Consider the following 17,659-nt stretch of genomic DNA (forward strand, 5'->3'; position numbering starts at 1 on the left):
TCATTGTTATATTTGATGAGGCTTTTGGCTTGTACTACGTACTATCCTGCTTTGAATAGTTATATTTCCTACCTTACTTGCTATTACTTTTTCTGATATTTAATCTGAAAATTGGTTTAATTTTTCTTACTTCGGAAGTTGTTTGTTTATTATTTGCTAATTACTTTCAAAGCTTTGGATCTAATTTAATTATTTCTTACTTTATTAGTTTTCCTTAGAAATGTATGAAAAAATAGTTTCATAATTCTCTTTAGATAGTTAAGTATCAAGAATATTTTAATTGGATTAAAATTAGATATTTTTATTTGTTTCAAAAGGCTATTTTGAATTCATATTTTCTATATCTGAAGCTGTTTAAAGTATTTACTATAGAGATGGTGGCTGAGGATCATTAACAATTTTAATTAAATCCTCTCTACTTTAAGTACAAACTTGAGTTGGCTGAGGTATTTTAATTACTATTTAACCATTTGTTTTAGACATAGGTGAAAATTAAGATTTAATTGGTGAAATTTATGTATTTGCAGTTTGATTGATAATTGATGTGTTATTTTATAGAATTGGCTTTTAAATACTTTCAAACGTACTTAAGCTTTTTTCTTTTATGTCAGGAGTAGCATTCTTACTATGAATTATTCTAAATGTAGAATTCTCTTAATTAATATTAGTAGAGGTTTATGAATTCTAAAGATAAGTACTAGGCTTAGAATATGATTTCGATCTTATCACTCCTTAGCTATTCTTGGAAATGTTATTATTTAATTTATAGCTCAATGACTCGTATATATCTTATTAATCAAACTCTGTGCTAGTTAGTTTGATTGAATTTGTTAGGTTATTATCAGTCTTCAAATGTTTATCAAATTAATCTTTCTTTATTGGAGTATTTAGAATTAGATTAGTTTACAATATTTTCTCAGTCATATTTGAGTTATTTGAGTTTGTAATACTCTTTTCTATTTAAGATTATTCTAATATTTTATCAACTTGGTTAAGATTACCTTTTTATGGGTATTAGGCATTTTTTAACAGTTTTGTGCTGTTCACTATTGTAGGTATTTTTGGCTCAGAAGTTGTTTGGTGATTTTCTGAGCTTTAAAATTTACTTTAATTTCTGTATGAGTATATTACCTTGTCAGTCAAAAAAGAAGATGAATTCTCTTTCTCTATTTAACTATCTTTCCTTGACTATTAATTAAATTATTATATTTTTAGAGGAGTTTCTTTGGATGGAGTAGTTATTTTTGTTATTGTTTTACCAGACATCCTATTTTGTAGCCCATTTATTAATTACATAAGTTCCTTAATTCTATCTTGTGAATCCAGTATCATATTATCTTTTTCATTTATTTATTTTGAGAGCAGGTCAATATATGCATTTTTTTTTAAAGAATCCTCCACTTAAGATTCAATAATCATTTTTTAATTATCAAATGATTTCTAAAGTTCTTCTAATTAAATTTATTTATTTTGAAGAGCATCCTGTATTGTTTTCATTTATATTTATTATTCTTTATCTTTATTCTGCATTATGCTTTCTAAATTCTTAACTTGCTTGATGTAAATTAAATCCATATTAGTAAAGTATTTTCTTAAGTCTTAATTTATAGATTCAAAATCTTTCTTTAAATGCTACAAAACTAATTTGTTTGCTTCGTAGTTCTCTAAAATGATAAATATTTACTCAAATAGCTTTGCATACTTTTAATGAACCTTTTTGAGTTATTCATCCCTATCTTCTAATTTAAGTCTAAAAACATTTTATTCATTAATAAGCGTTTATCTATTTTCATTAATTTCACATTGCTAGTCTTAGAGTTATTATGTTATGAAATTATTATTAGAGGAACCCTACAATGTAAAATTGCTGCTTAACTATCCAAAGTTACTATTTAAAGGATTTTCTTAGATACTCTACTTATTGTTTTCATTTCGACTTGTTGTTAATTGGCTGCTTTGATTCACAAATTAATCTTTTAAATTCTAGCTAATTGTCTAATACTTCTTGAATTAATTTGAAAGAGTTTCGCTCTTTTTTAAATTTGATCTGTTGCTTAACAACAAATTCAAATCATTGTTTGCATTTTGATTATTTACTTATACTAATAGAGAAGAATCCTGATTTTAATTTGATGGAGGCTATGACTGTTTTGTATTATCTAAAATTTTACATTAATAATATTTTAATTATTTTTAGCTTAAATTTTTAATTTAAGAATTAATTGAATACAGATTCACTAAAAATGTAATGTAATTTTGGTGATATTTAAATAAAAACTAAACAATTTTACACTCTAATGGAGAAGCCAGAGAGGAAATAGGATGGCTTTCTGTTTAATATTAGCTTTTAATTCCACTTTTTTCATTCTAATTTTTTATTAATTAAATTATTTTAGAAATACTATATCAATCATAATAAAAAGAATTATTATTCAATTCTATTTACTTAACAAAATGTTTCTGCAACATTTTTGGAAGGTGATCTGCTAATTGTGTTTTCTTCTTTGTTAGATGATTGTGAATTAAAAGCATTTGGATTGAACTAATAGCACTCATTTATACTCTAATTGAAAGAGTATTTAAAAAGTAGTATTTATCCATCAGTATCTCCTACTGCCAGACAGTTAGGATTTAATTTTATTATTGAATTTACTCTTGATGTGGTTGAGTAAATTACTGTAGAAATATTCATATTGATGTCATAAATAATAACATCTTAACCATCTCCTACACATAGATACCTAGAAGTTATTAACTCAACTGTATAAAGAGGATTTTTAAAACTAAATTCTTTGAATTGATTATTCTTTAAGTCCCAAATTCTTATTGATTTGTCGGAACCTCCACTAATTAAAGTATCTCTGTCTGCTAAATATTTCATGAAATAAACACTTTTGTTTGGCAGATGAGCTTGCAATTCTTTAACAAATTCACCACTCTACCAATTCCATATTTTAATTTAACCATTAGTTCCTGCACTTGCCATTTCATAATTATTAAGTCCAACAATACTGTTAACAAATGACTCATGGCCGTGTTCTTCATGCTAATTATTTTTTATCACCTATATAGCCTACCATTGACTCTTTCTTTTTGAAAATTTCAAAATATGAATGTAACCATTTTAGTGTCCCTATAAAATATTATAGTAATTTAAAAGTTAAAAAATTAATGATTAAATAAATAATCTTTAAAATTACTGTGGCAATCACATCTTTATGTAGCTCAAATTAACCCAAACATTAGATCTTATCTTTAAATGTCAATTTTTATATGATTTATCCAGTTTCCCAATTAAAAATTTATAAAACATTATCGCAGGCACATATTAGAATATCATTAAAACAGACTAAATCTCTACAAATATTATTTCCCAAATCCAATACTCTAACTAAAGTATTAGTTGTAGTATCCCATATTTTCAATTTAAAATCTCCTGAGCTACTGCACATAACCCTATGATTGAGTCTTTATAATTTCCAAACACATCCTTATTTATACAAGTTCTATTTTAGTTCTACATTCAACTTTTTATCTCTTTCTTCAATAGATTTTTGTAGAGTCTCCTTTGTCAGATATTTATCATTCTAATAAGGGTATTAGGTCTCTAAATTAAATTATTGTAAATATATTTTATTTATATCTAATATATAAAAAAATTATTGAAAATAAATATTTTGTTTTGCTTTGTGTTGTTTTGTTTTGGCTTTTTTAATACTAAATAAGATATATTTATTTTACTTTTAATTGTAACTTTTTTTACAAATATTTTTGTTTTTATTTATTTTTAAGTTAAGGAAGATTAAAATTATTTTGATTAAATTAAATTGTTTTATGTATTGTATTTACCTTGAGTGTATTTTGATGTATAAGCAATGGACTAGTATCCTTAAACCCAAGAAAGTATTTACAAAAAAGTATTTGAGTCAAAAAGTTGAATGATTCCTTACTTAAATTTGTTAACATTTTTGTAAAAGCCAATAAGAAGTGGGGATGAAGTTTGATTAGAATCCATGTGAATATAAACAGGGCATATTTATTCTAATTGATTAATTTATTCTATATAAACTGTATTTTGCTAAATGTCTTGTACATATCTTTCAAGTAAAAAAGTATTACTGAGAACATATAAACACTTATTTTCATTATATTAGTCATAATCCTATAAGAAATAAAAGCTATTCTCTATTTGAAGAACTCCTACATATTCTTAAATTTCTCTTTCTATAATTAAAACAGCATAATCACAAGAAAAGATTTTATCCTCAGTTTTTTATTCCAAAATATCTGCATCAGTATTACTTACATACTCTTCTTATTGATATAAGATTTGCTTAACCCTGTATTCTCTATTTTAGCACCTAAATAGGAGTCTATCTTCTTAAACTATTTAATCATTGATTAAGATGTTATCTATGTTGCAGAGCAAATATTAAGGACCTATAGCAATAGCTAGTCCTATTTCTTTGTACTCATTGTAAATTTAATCATTTTCATTTAGGTCGAAATCCTATATTTAATAGGGTATTTGCTTATTTTATGATAGCTTCTTTTCATTTTCACTTTAATTATAATTATCTTATTCATTTGATCTTTACTAGTAGTAGAGAACTCCTAGAGTATTGTGTATATCTTTTAAAAGGGCGGAAGATAAATATCCTTAAAAAAATGTTTTTTATTAGAATAAATTAGGTTTGAATTATTGATTTGTGCTCATTAGATAGGCTATTAATCTTTATGAACAATCTTTTAAAAGTGTAAAAATATTTCTCTTAAAATAGTAATACTAGATAGTTATTAATAAATCTGATTGCTATTCAATTTAATATAGCAAATATTTCTTCTTCTTATTTATGTTTAATTTAATTTTAAATACCTCAACGATATTAAATTAGAAACAATAACACTTTCTATTTAACAAATAGTTTTTAATCATTAAATTAATTTAATTATTAAACGAAAAATTAAAAGGAACAAAATGTTATTGGCTTATAAATTTGTTATTTTTTGAAAATGAAAATTTATCTGTTAGAAATGAATGAATACCTTACATTATTTATGATATAAAAATACACGCACTTCTTTAATATTTTCTTTCTAAAATACATAAAAGGCAATTTATTTATCCATTAATGCATATATTCGAAACAAACAAGTAATTAATTTTATATGTGTAAAAATGGAAATATCTGTTTTAAATTATTGAGGAAATAAGCTAAAAAAAATAAATTCATTAAAAAAAAATATTTATTATTTATTTTATTTAAATTTAAAAAATTTGAAAATAATTTTACAAATAAAAAAAGAAATAAATCTGAAGAAATGATTTAGTTGGAAAAATGGATTATTTCTTAACAAATTAAATTTTTATATTCAATTTGTTATTACAGTCAAAAATAAAATATTAAATAATTAAAATTTAGTTTTTCGAATTGTTTCAAAAAGATAACAGAAATGTCTACCAATAAATATATTATTTTATTTTTAAATATTTATAATTTATTAAAAATATTGCTTTATCTAGATGAAAACCTTAATTCAAGAGAATCTAAGGGTATTAGTTATCTAACTAGCTTTTGGTTTTATTCTTAATAAAAGCAGAATTCAATGAAAATTTTCTTTTTCGATTTCATGAAATTTGTTTTGACTTTATAAAATTTATTTGTAATTTGAAGATTTTAGGAATAGAATAAATAATTATTTGAATAGATTTAGAAATTTTATTTTTTATTAGATTCTTTATTATAAATTGTATTTATAATCAAATAAAAAGCTTTTTTTTAATTTGAAAGATATAATCTATTTTTATTTTAAATATTTTAACTTTAGTTTATTAGGCAATTACAAAATTATATTTACAAGAAAGAAAGTAAAGAAAAGTATTAATTGATAAGTATTTTTGTTTGAAATAAAATTAATAATTTATCAAATGCTAAAGATGAAAGATAACTATTTTTTTTTCAATAAAATTCATTTAGTTAAATGATAGAAGCTATTACATATAGTATATTTACAAATAAAGCATGAAATTATAATAAATTTGAAGCTATTGCTACTTAATTTATTGGTTATTTTTTTAAAGTTGAATATAAATGAAGTTATAGTTATTAAATTGATTAAATAGTAAATTCTTCTAGTTATTTTTGGTATAATATACATTCTTTCTTTCAATTATTTTAAATCATTAAGAGACTTTGAAGTTAATGAGTCTTATATTTTTTCTTAAAACAACTTTCTTATGTACCTTTGGCTACTCGTATTTGACGTTGATATACTTTAATTATTTGAAAGAGTTAAGAGAAACACTTAGCGCGTCTGAACCTACCTCAGTAATGTCATTTGTGGTATCGAATTAAAGATCCAAAGCTTACAATTTTTATAAGAAAATTAAACTGTTAGCAATTGCAATTGATCCTTTAGCTAATATATTGTTTTACCAACTTATTAACAATTTTAAATTAACTAAATTTGCTAAAGATTTAATTCCATCTCCTAATCCCACAGCACCATGCTCACCAATATTATTTCTTGAATCTATGTTTAAGCTGAAATGAGTTAAATTATTCAGTTTTTTTAAAGTGTTGCCAAGGCTTACAGCTCCACTTGATTATATTTAATTAGCATAGCATATTTTTAAATCCAGATTTGTTAAATTAACTAACTTAGCTATGCTATTACAAACGTCTTGAAAACCTTAAGACTAAATGTCATTCTTTCCAATTGTCAATTATAATTCTTTTAAATTAATCAAACAGGATAATCCTTCAGATAGACGTGTACATCCAATTACATTTAAGTTGTTATCGTGATCTATTGTTAATTTCAGAGTTTTTAGATTTTGTAGGTTTTGAAAGGATCTTGCTATAGAATGAATTCCGTGTGTTTCTAAAAATTTAAAAAACACTTTACAATTTAATTAATTTAGAAAATTTTAAATTACTTGATGGATCGCTATGATCTTTTTATAGTCTTAGGTTTACTCTGGTCTTTTTAAGATATTGAGAAAAAACTTCTGAAATATTGTCACCTATTTTGATATTATTAAATAGTAAAAATCACATAGAAAATATTAAAACAAAATTTAAGTTCATCAAAAAAGATTTTTTTTAATTGGTAGATCTAACTAAAAAAAATAATAATGAATATGAACATATTTTTTGATTTAAAAAATCTTCTACTAAACGATTTTGTAAATATTTTTTTTTTATATAAAACAATAAATTATAAAATTTTGAAGGAAATTTACAAATATTATCCAAGCTAATGTTTTTGTCAAGCCCATATCCTATGTTGTTTTTGCTGCCTATGACAAGGTGGAGTTTCTCTAAGTTCAATTTTTTATATAGAGTGATTCCAATAGCTTGAGCGCCACTTTTTTCAATATTGTTAGAATGGATGACTAAGCTCAAATCATTTAAATTTGGTATTCTTGATATGCATTCAGTTATTTCCTAAATTACTTAAAATCCTGCTTCATTTTATTGTAAGGTAAGGCTGAATGATTTTAATTTAGGCAACCATTCTAAACAACTCAACATCTATTTTGCATTCTTAATGCTGCTCCAGTTGTCTTGATGTATGGTTATTAAAAGTTTCTATAAGAAAACTATCTAGGTTAGTACCTATCCTAAATATTTTAAATGTTCCTCCTTTAAATTAGATGATTTCATTATTTCTAGAGATAATGATGTTATATTTTTAAATATCTTTATTTGGTCAACATAAAATTTGAATTCTTCAAAGCCCCATTATTGCTTTCCTTAAACTTTGAAGTGCAAGTCGTCCTGATCTTAAGAATCCTCGTATAAGGCTGATTAAATTTAAAAGTTTTGATGACTATGAATATGAATGAATTATCTGGCTATCGGGCTATCGCAGCTGCTTGAATTAAGCTCTGAGTACATTGCAAATTATATCTATTAGTTAATATTATTTAAAGATTAATTTCAATTTTTTTTTTAATTATTGTTTATATGATTAAATCTTTTTTTTCGGTCTATCAAATATTATTTCTTTGGCCAATTACTATTCGTTTACTTATTAATAAAATCCAAAAAAATACAAAAGATCGCCAAAATCAATTATTATTTAAACAAACAAACAAAATCAAGTGGTATCTACAAAATCAACAAAAGGAGTAACTTAAAAACTCCACAAATCTTTAATTTCTGAAAGAGAATAATTTATTTTGCCAAAGTTATATGCTTAACAAATAAATCAAATTTATACATTTTTTAATAAATACTTACAATAAACTAAGTGCATTTTCATTTGTTTAATAAAATCAAACAAAAAAATTTATTACTTTATTAAATTCAATATATTAGTCAAAGCTATTGAGTTACTAGTCTAACTTACTATTTCGCCAGTGTTTTCTTCAACACTTAGGATTAAAAAAATTTAGCTTACACACTTCTTAGATTGTTTAACTATAGAATAGAAGAACCTAAGAAATAAGACCCTTCAAAATTTATGTCATTACTACTTTCATCTATCAATATTATTAATTACTTTAGTTTTTACAGCTTAAAGATAGCATCTGAAATAGCTTTAGCACCTTGAACGCTAATAAAATTCCCCCATTTTATTTGTAATTTAAGATATGTAAGAGAATTGAGCTCACCTATTGCTTCAAACAAAGTGCAAATACCTTCAGACTTAATATTGCATTTTATACCAATTTCAAAAGAAAGATGTGTCAAATTGGGGAAATTCAGTATTGTATTTTTTAATAAAAAAATTCCTTATTAACAAATTTAGCAATTATTTTAGATTGAAATAGATAAATTTGTTAAGTTGCTTAGTTTCTTAAAGTTTATAGGATAGGCAAGCATATTATTAAAGCAAAAATATTAACCGATGACTAAATTTAATTTCTTTAAGTTTGACAAATTCCATAAAACTTAAATAAAATTCTTATCAGTTTGAATATTTTGCTATTAAACTTGGTCATTATCTATGTTTAAGTCTAATTCTTACAAATATTAGTGATTTTCTAGCATATTTACTATCGCGTGAATTCCATCTATTTCTATAAAAAGTTAATTTGTAGAAAAAATATTTAAAATTATGTTTACCTTAATCAATCAACTTTTCAAAATACTAGTACTCTTCATTATCCCAGCAGTTAAGAATGTGTAAATTCAAAAAGCTACTAATAGAATTTTACTCTATTTATTATTAATAAAAATAAGTAATAGAGCAAATATAATCAAAAATAGATGAACTAATTTATTAATTAGTGATTGAAAATTTTCTACATTAAATAATTTCTAACTAAAATAGATATTTTTTGTAGAATTAATTTTTTTTTTTTAAATGAATTCTTTTGTCATCTTTTTAAATTAAAATAAAATATTTTTTACATGCTTTAGTAGGAGCAGATATATTATTTTCTTTATCAATTTTTAGACTTAGAGTTTTGAGATTTTTAAGCTGTGAGATTGAATAAGCTAAGGCTTATGCTCCTTTGGATTTTATATTGTTGCTTTAAATCTCTAATTTTAAATTTTGTAAATTCTTTAGCTTCAAAATTTAATAAGCAATTAGATAAGCTCCTTTGCTCCCTATTTAATTATCTTCTATTTTCAAAGATAAATTTATTAGATCGTAACTATTTTCACAACAGGCATTTAAAAGCTATCTCAACTGTTGAAATGTGATATGGGTATTTTTTGAAATGAAGATGCTTAGTGTTGAGATTACATTTACATTTTATTATTTAACAAAGATATTTAAAATATTAGATTCAAAATATTCCATATTAATATATTAATTTGTATTTTATTTCACTAGTTAAGCTCTGCTAAAATTCTTTTTTATATTTTTTAGCTGTTATTAAAGTTCTTTCTAACTACATTTCTCTAAAGATATTTATAGAATTTTTTCTTATGGATTATAGTTGTAATTCATTTTATTTTTAATGCTTTGTTTATTCAATATTTGGATAATTTATAATTAGTTAAATTTTTAAAAATTATTAATTTATAAAAGATAAATCGCTTTAAACATTTGAAATAGTAATTATTTGTCTATCTCATCAAATTATTAAATATTTAAGTTCATAGATAAATAAATATTGTTTATATAATTTCCACAAGTAAATTTTACTCAATCTGAAATGTTTAATTTTTAAGATGCATGGTCAAAAATTAAATAAAATATAAATTAAGCTGTTCCTCCATTTGAAATTATTAAATAATGATTTGTGATAATTCAAATCATTAATAATTATGAATATTTTTTAGTTACAAATCTTAATTATTCTCTTTATATTTGATTTTAAAATGCATACGAAAATTAATCAAAATACAGAAAACTTTTTTCTCTATTTTTTTCTATTGAATACTTTAATTTAATTTTAAGAATTTATAGCAAAAAATTAAAATATCCTGCTTAGTTTTTAAGCAAAGGTATATCTTATAAATACTGATTTAAAAATTAAAAAAAATATGTAAACTGCAATTTAGTCATTTATATATTAATATTTTAAAACCCAGAGTGGCTATTTTTGATTATAAATTAGTAATAATACCGTTTCACAATTCTGATAAATTTGGAAATATTTAAAATCAAAATAATTAAATTGAAATTTGTATTATCTTAAAAAATTTTGACATCAAAATACAGAGATACAAAGAGTAACTTAATAATCTTGATTTTATTACTTTTAGATATAAAGTAAATTAAAAACAGAAAAGTACATTTTTATTTATTTCTTTATAAAAATGTATTTAGAATTACCTTAAAATATATATCTGTACTATATTTTTTTATAAGAAATTGTTAATTTTAATAATTTAAGTATTAAATTATGTTAAAAAAGTTTATTTTTTAGATTTTATTGGCAAATAAAAATTATTTAGAGGTTTATTATTGTTAATTTGTTATCAAATATAACTTTATAGTAAAAAAAGAACTTTTTTGTTAAAAATAACATACTAAATCTATAACTAAAATATAAATAAAATGAACCATATTGCTTAATTTTTAAAAGAATAGAAAAATTGCCTGAAATTACTCTATGCTTTACTATTACTATCTAGTCGTAACATTAAATTTAATAAAATTAAAATAGAAGTATAAAGTAGAAGAAAAACTAATTAAGTCTGAATTAAATTTGAAAAATAAGATTAGTAATAGTTTGTCTATATTATATAAAAAAATGTAAGAAATCAGCAAATGTAAATACATAAAAAAACTAAATATTTTTATGTAGAAACAGTCAAATTTTATAAAAACTCAAACATCATTTTACACTTAATTATTTATTACCTTATAAATTCAATTCAAGTATTTTAAAATATTAAATTTGCTTTTGATTTTTTCATAAAATTTATTAATACTTTTTTAGAAAGAAAATAAAATAACTCATTAAATCTCACAATAATACAAAAAAATAGATAAAGAAAACTGTTTCAATAATTTTGAATACCTTCTAATATCTATTAAAAAAATAAAATTTAATAAATTCAAGAATCACATTTCAGTAATAATTTATTACTTTATAAATCAAATTCAATTATTTTAAGCTTTGAGTTTGATTAAATTTTATCAAAAAATTTATTTACATATTTTAGAAAGAAATTAATTTCCTTTAAAAAAAGTTTAATATTTTGGTGTTTTTATAACAATTGATTAAATTTACATTAATTAATAATTGAGTATAATTTAATTGTTCGATAAACAATTAGACTCTAAAAATTAAGAAGTATTAATCTACTATGAAAATAGTAACTTTCAAAGTTACACTTAATTGATTAAAAAAATTGTATTTTTTGACTTCTATATTAAATATTATATAAATCTTCTATTGTTTTTAAATCCAAAAAGAAAAGAAAAAAATTAAAAATAAACTTAATTAAATAAATTTATTTTTATTTAAATAAAATAATTCTTTTAAAAATATTTAATTAACTAGTGTATTCATTAAAAAAAACTAATAAATAATTAAAAAAATAAAATATTTTTAAACTTCAATATAAAGTATTAATTAAATCCTCTATAAATTTTTATTCTAACTGTGAAATAAGAAAAGATATTGTTAAAGAATAATCTCAATAAAATCTATTTGCTTTTATCTATTAAGATAATTATTATTAAAAATATTAAATTGACTGAATAGATTTGAAAAATATTGATAATTTGTGAACAATAATTAATTAAAAAAATTACTTAAATTTACTGTAATTTTTATGCAAAAAGAAAAGATATCATAAAATAATAACCAAAAATAAATATGTTTGTATTTTATCTAGTTAAATAATTCTTTTAAAAATATTTAATTGACAAACCTATTTGTTTGAAAAATTCTAATAACTAATTTAAATCAAGAATAAATTAAAAAAAATATTTTTTTGACTTAAATATCAAAAATTATTTAAATTTTCTTTAATTTTTAATGTTAATTTTTCAAAAAGAAAGTTAGCATCAAATAATGTCAGCAAAAACTGTGTTTATTTTTATTTAATTAAATAATCTTTTAAGTAAAGTAAATTGTCTAAAGTATTCATTCAAAAATTATTATACAACTAATTTTAATTTATAGACTATTTTTTTAGAACATATACTTAATTATTAACTAACTATTTTATTAAAATTTTAATAAATATTTTTAAAAGGTTCTTTAAAAACTCAGCTTGACAATTTTAAGTTCTTTCTCATAATTATATATTTACTTATTTATTTCAATTTACTTTATTATTCTAGTTGATAGCAATATTTCATACTTCAGTTTCTTATTTTTAAAATTATTTTTATTTAAGTTATTTTTATAAGAAATAATATTTACTTGATTATCTTGCTAATTAGAAAAACTCTAAAGCTTTATTTTTTGTGATAGGGTTTTCCCTTTCATAATCCTAAATTAATTATATTTTGTAAATTTATAATTAATACAAATAAACTTTAATTTTACTGTATCAAACTAGTCTTTTACTTACTTGTAAGGCTTGACTTCTTAGATACTTACAATTTCAAAAATCCATTCATTAATTAATTAGAGTGGCAATATAATAAATATAATTGATATGCAAAATAATCCTAAACTAAAATAGTCTATATATTAGCCAAGGATCCATCTGAAAATAAAGTTACCCATCTAATTTAAATTTAATAAAATATCATTTAATAATTAGTATTTTTATATTACACAATGCAAGAAGACATTAAATTCAATTAATTCAAGCATTTCAAATGATAAATCATATCCAATAGATTCTTTGACTGTTCTTCTATATATTAGATTATATTTATCAAGCAAGTAATAAAAAATCATCCCTAAAAGAGAGATAAAAGTGCATATAGGTACTAAGGGAGAGAAAAAAAAAGTTAACCACATCGTTTTTGTAGTATCTGCATACCTCCAACCAATCGAATAACTTGGAAGTTCCATCAACCTGAATAAAATATTTTTTTATTTTTAATATTGATAAATCTAAATTAAAAAAATACTCATTAGCTTCTCTCTAAGTAAGAACCGAATTTTCTTTGTTTTGTAGTTCTTTTTCTCTTTTTTTGTTCTTAATAATGGACCAAGGATCAATAACCCATAAGATATTTGGTAAAGTTGCATTTAAAATTAAATTAAGAGTAACGCTATATACCATGTTACCTCCGTAGCCATAGTAATTTTAGAAAAAAAAAATGTCTGTAAAAAAGCTAGATAAAGCAGTATTTAAAAAAAGAGGTATTGCTAACTTAAAAGCAAAAGAAGTATTCATTTTAGTTTTAGTACTTTATTTCTCCATTTTAACTATAAGCCCAACTAAATAGGGAAGAGCGAGTTAATTGAATAAAGCTATAGATATAGACAGTAGAAAACAAAATATTTAGTCCCAATAAAAGCTATTTTAAATTTCCTATAAAATTTTTTCTATTTTAATTTTATTTTTAGCTTCATCTAAAGCATGAATTTCATGTAATCTACTATAGGCCTTTTATACTTACAAAGACTAAATGTATTTTAATAGTAAAACCAATCCCAAGCTCAAAAGCATCAAAAGTATCCACATAAATGTTGAATAAATATTTGAGATTTATCTATCACGATTAGAGCAGTGAGCAAATTCCCAGTCTATATCATTAGGTTCAGGAGCTTCTATGATTAAAATTTTTTCTTTGCCTATTTTTTAAGTATCATTATACCTTTCTAGCCTTCCATTATATAAATAATTAAGTAACTTTGTAAAAAATCCTGGTACATGCTCATCTAATACTTAATCTTTTTCTATGTATTAAAATTTATATTATAAAACCATTTGCTTTCAATTTTAATTACCTTGCTCTGTGGAAAAACTTACAAATGCTTGTCCAGTAAACTTCTCTGGCTATAAGGGAATGAGAGTTTATTTTTCTAAGATCTCATTATTTACATTGTTTATTTCTACTTATATCTAAAATAGCTCTTCATCTTTGGAATTTATTCCATTTTTTTTAAGATATTCTTACTTTTTCTTTATAAGATTTTTATATTTAAGTTCCAGTTCTTAAATTTCATCAATATTATAGATCAGGTTTACTTTTTCTACTGTTTTATTTTATAATGCAAAGTGATCTTTGATTGTTTGTTATATATTTTTCAAATTTTTTGGAATTAGTTTAATCCAAACTGAGTAGTCAGTAGGAGTTGTAAACTTTTGATCTACATCAACTTCAGTTTATCTCAAATTTTTTCTAAATTCAAAACATGCTATTACTTAGAATAGCATGGCAACAATCGAAAATTATAACGAACCACCTTCTTTAATTTAATCAATTGTATTTGCCAAAGATAATTCATTTACTAAAAGATTTGGGCATGGCTAAACTCTTTTTACACTATTAATATTAGCCTATATTTTTGAATATTGTGTTAATTTTGAAAACTTTTAAGCTTAATAATAATAAATAATAAGATTTTATTTACTTGCTAATACTTCATCCAATCATATACTTCAAGTTATGATTTTTAACAAAAAGAATCTAAACTATAGAATGCAGCAGTAGGAAGGCCTTAAATAAGACTTAAGAATAATAACATAAGGATACAGATATTTAAATAGCTAAAATAGAGAGGAAAACCAGAACCTAAAAATCCAAGTTTTATATTTGCAACAAATAAATTTATAGGAATTCTATTCTTTTTATTTTAGATGATTGTTGGTTGACAAAAATATTTATGTCAAAATAAATTTTACAATTTCATAGCCACAACATTCACAAATATCTTCATAATCATTGTCTGATGTTTTGCTTCTCTCAGGTTTTGTTTCTCTAGATTGCTATTCAATTGAAATTGTTAAAATAAAAATGGAGTTTTAAATTTTACTGCATGTTTTTTTGCCTTCTCCCAATCAGGTGGAATCAAGTCCATAAAATTGCCTCCTTTTAAAAAGATAAAATAACATACTATTACCAAAATTCAGACAAAAAGATTTGAAATACTATTGTTGCTAAAGCTATGAAGATAAGTTTGATCATTAAATGAATTGTTAATAAGCGAAGCCATTCTTTAAAAGTAGAACTATTTATTAGTCTGTTATTCAAAAATAAAATATTGTTTTAATTAAATTTTAGAAGATTATTTTCACTTAAATAACAAAATTAATCTAAATTTTCTTATATAAAAATGAAATAGAAAACAAATTGTAAATAACATTTAAAAGAAGTAACAAAAAAGAAAGAAAATACCAGTTTAATTAAAATTATTTTTACTTTTTGTCCATTTTGACAAATTTATTTTTATTTTTAGTTAAATACTTTATTGATTTTAAATTTTAAATTTCTTATTGAAGCTATTATTATTTGATAATTTTAATAATATTTTTAATATCTAAATAACATTTTTAATTATAATAAAAGATAGAATTAATTGAAGCAATAAAATTTTTAAATCTAAAGAACTTTCAAAAAGTTCTAAATTACTGAATTAATTATACAATTTTGGAAATTTAATTTTTCTTTATATATATTAAAATAGATTATTCATTATCACAAAGTTATAAAAATATTTATTGTATTTATCATACATTAATTTATAAAACGCTAAAAAAAATAATTCCTGCTGGATAAATTTTAAAATTAATCAACTACGTCTAGTACAAACAACCAAAGACTTATCAGGGAAACTTGTTAAGAATAAGTATTTTTAAGATTCATCTATTAGAGCTCCTGATATGCCAGCTACAGCTTTAGAGGAAGAAAACAATAATTAGCTCTCAAACTATTTAGTGGTAGGATTTAGCTTTATTGTGTGAACTTTAGCTTATAAATCAACTATTGATTTTTTTGTAGGATTTTATTAAATCTTTTCAATCTTAGGGCTTAAAGTTAAATATTAATAGACACTATTTAACCCGGCTGAAATAAATTACTTATTGACTGGGTCATAAGTAATATTATCAGGTAATTAATCGACATTGAGATTCTATATTAACTCTATTTCTTGATTAGAATTGTTTAATCTGAAAATTTTTATTTACCTATCAGCTGTATCTGTAGCTGCAATTGTATCTTTTCCATCAAAAGCAATACCGTTTATCATAACTCCTGCAGAATTACGCAATTTACTGCAAGTAGCAAGTCCTCCTTAAACATACTTACAATCCCAAACATTAGTTGTTTTAATTTTAAAAATTTAAATGACTAAAGTGAGAACCTTTTACCATATTGGTTAATCTTTTGGTCCTGATAATGGAGCTGAAAAGACCATCCAGTCGCTGATTAAAAATCTTTCGGGAGTTAAAAAGACAAGATCATTAGTAATTCCATTGAATTTTTCAGCCATTTAAGTAAAATGAAGATATTCTAATACTATTTATCCCTATTCGTCAAGCAAGATCTTGAAAGTATCTACTCTTTCTCCGCCAGTGTAGAAAGAATGATTAATAACATGGAGATAGTTAGAATCACGAAGATAAATTCCATGAGGAATCAGGAAGACATTATCTGGGTAATTCTTTACTTGTACTTTCTTTGCTTCTAATTTGCCTGTAGATATACCATAGACTGCATAAAATCCTCCTTTCTAAGCAATTTCAATGCTATCTAAACCTTAAAAGATTTTATGCAAATTAACATGCATAGTAATAAGGATGTCCTTGTTATAAAAAACAGAATCTTCAGGTCCAATAGAATCAAATCCTTAAGTTTGAATGTATTCACAATCAGAATACTTTTCTTAATACTCAGCAGATGTTGAGAATATTCCAACAAAATGAATTACATGAGCAATCAGTAAAATGGGCACTAAACTGCAAATAGTTTTACCTATCATTTTAAGCCTATTTATTTATTTACTTACTTATTTATTAATTGAGTATTTTTAAATAATCAATATCTTTATTTTATATTTATATTCAGAATAAATAATTATAAAAAATCAAACAAGAATTTAAAGATACAAAATCGATAATATTATTATCAAATTTCAAATTATTATTTATTGTTTTGATAGTTAATTTTGATACAATAAGTAAGATTCTGCATATTTTTATTAAACGCTCAATTAATTCTGGTATATTTCAGTAAATTTTTCTAAATTTCTAAGTAAAATCTGAAGGAAGAAAGAAAGAAAGTGCATTTTGATTATTTTTAAAGAGTCATAAAATAATCAAAATCATCTGATTATTAAATAGAAAATCATCAAAAAATAATTTTCAATTAATTTTGACTTTTATTT

General features: G+C 22.2%; 5 protein-coding genes across 5 annotated transcripts; all 5 read right to left on the bottom strand. All coding sequences in view use genetic code 6, as the record gives it.

Moving 5' to 3' along the window:
* TTHERM_00299950 (WD domain, G-beta repeat protein) lies at positions 1-4,717 on the bottom strand (the record flags this gene model as incomplete). Its single annotated transcript, XM_001024522.2, has 5 exons — positions 1-2,159; positions 2,292-2,367; positions 2,447-3,133; positions 3,201-3,607; positions 3,850-4,717. 5 exons carry the CDS (start codon positions 4,715-4,717, stop codon positions 1-3), a joined length of 4,197 nt encoding a protein of 1,398 aa, XP_001024522.2.
* A 1,464-nt stretch (positions 4,718-6,181) lies between these two features.
* Positions 6,182-7,904, bottom strand: TTHERM_00299960 (hypothetical protein; the record flags this gene model as incomplete). Its single annotated transcript, XM_001024523.3, has 3 exons — positions 6,182-6,885; positions 6,941-7,027; positions 7,247-7,904. 3 exons carry the CDS (start codon positions 7,902-7,904, stop codon positions 6,182-6,184), a joined length of 1,449 nt encoding a protein of 482 aa, XP_001024523.2.
* A 264-nt stretch (positions 7,905-8,168) lies between these two features.
* Positions 8,169-9,970, bottom strand: TTHERM_000299969 (hypothetical protein). Its single transcript, XM_012800146.1, has 3 exons — positions 9,366-9,970; positions 9,078-9,170; positions 8,169-9,031 (listed from the first exon to the last, which is right to left on the bottom strand). Exons 1-3 carry the CDS (start codon positions 9,910-9,912, stop codon positions 8,328-8,330), a joined length of 1,344 nt encoding a protein of 447 aa, XP_012655600.1. The 5' UTR covers positions 9,913-9,970; the 3' UTR covers positions 8,169-8,327.
* A 2,752-nt stretch (positions 9,971-12,722) lies between these two features.
* TTHERM_00299970 (kinase domain protein) lies at positions 12,723-15,487 on the bottom strand (the record flags this gene model as incomplete). Its single annotated transcript, XM_001024524.2, has 10 exons — positions 12,723-12,736; positions 12,791-12,860; positions 12,917-13,099; positions 13,151-13,397; positions 13,453-14,227; positions 14,279-14,831; positions 14,906-15,118; positions 15,177-15,260; positions 15,308-15,363; positions 15,424-15,487. The coding sequence occupies 10 exons, from the start codon at positions 15,485-15,487 to the stop codon at positions 12,723-12,725; spliced, it is 2,259 nt and encodes a 752-aa protein (XP_001024524.2).
* A 576-nt stretch (positions 15,488-16,063) lies between these two features.
* Positions 16,064-17,254, bottom strand: TTHERM_000299979 (transmembrane protein, putative; the record flags this gene model as incomplete). Its single annotated transcript, XM_012800147.1, has 1 exon — positions 16,064-17,254. One exon carries the CDS (start codon positions 17,252-17,254, stop codon positions 16,064-16,066), a length of 1,191 nt encoding a protein of 396 aa, XP_012655601.1.
* Positions 17,255-17,659: the final 405 nt, after the last annotated feature.

Source organism: Tetrahymena thermophila (genome assembly GCF_000189635.1).
Source record: "Tetrahymena thermophila SB210 genomic scaffold scf_8254379, whole genome shotgun sequence".
NCBI lineage: Eukaryota > Ciliophora > Oligohymenophorea > Hymenostomatida > Tetrahymenidae > Tetrahymena > Tetrahymena thermophila.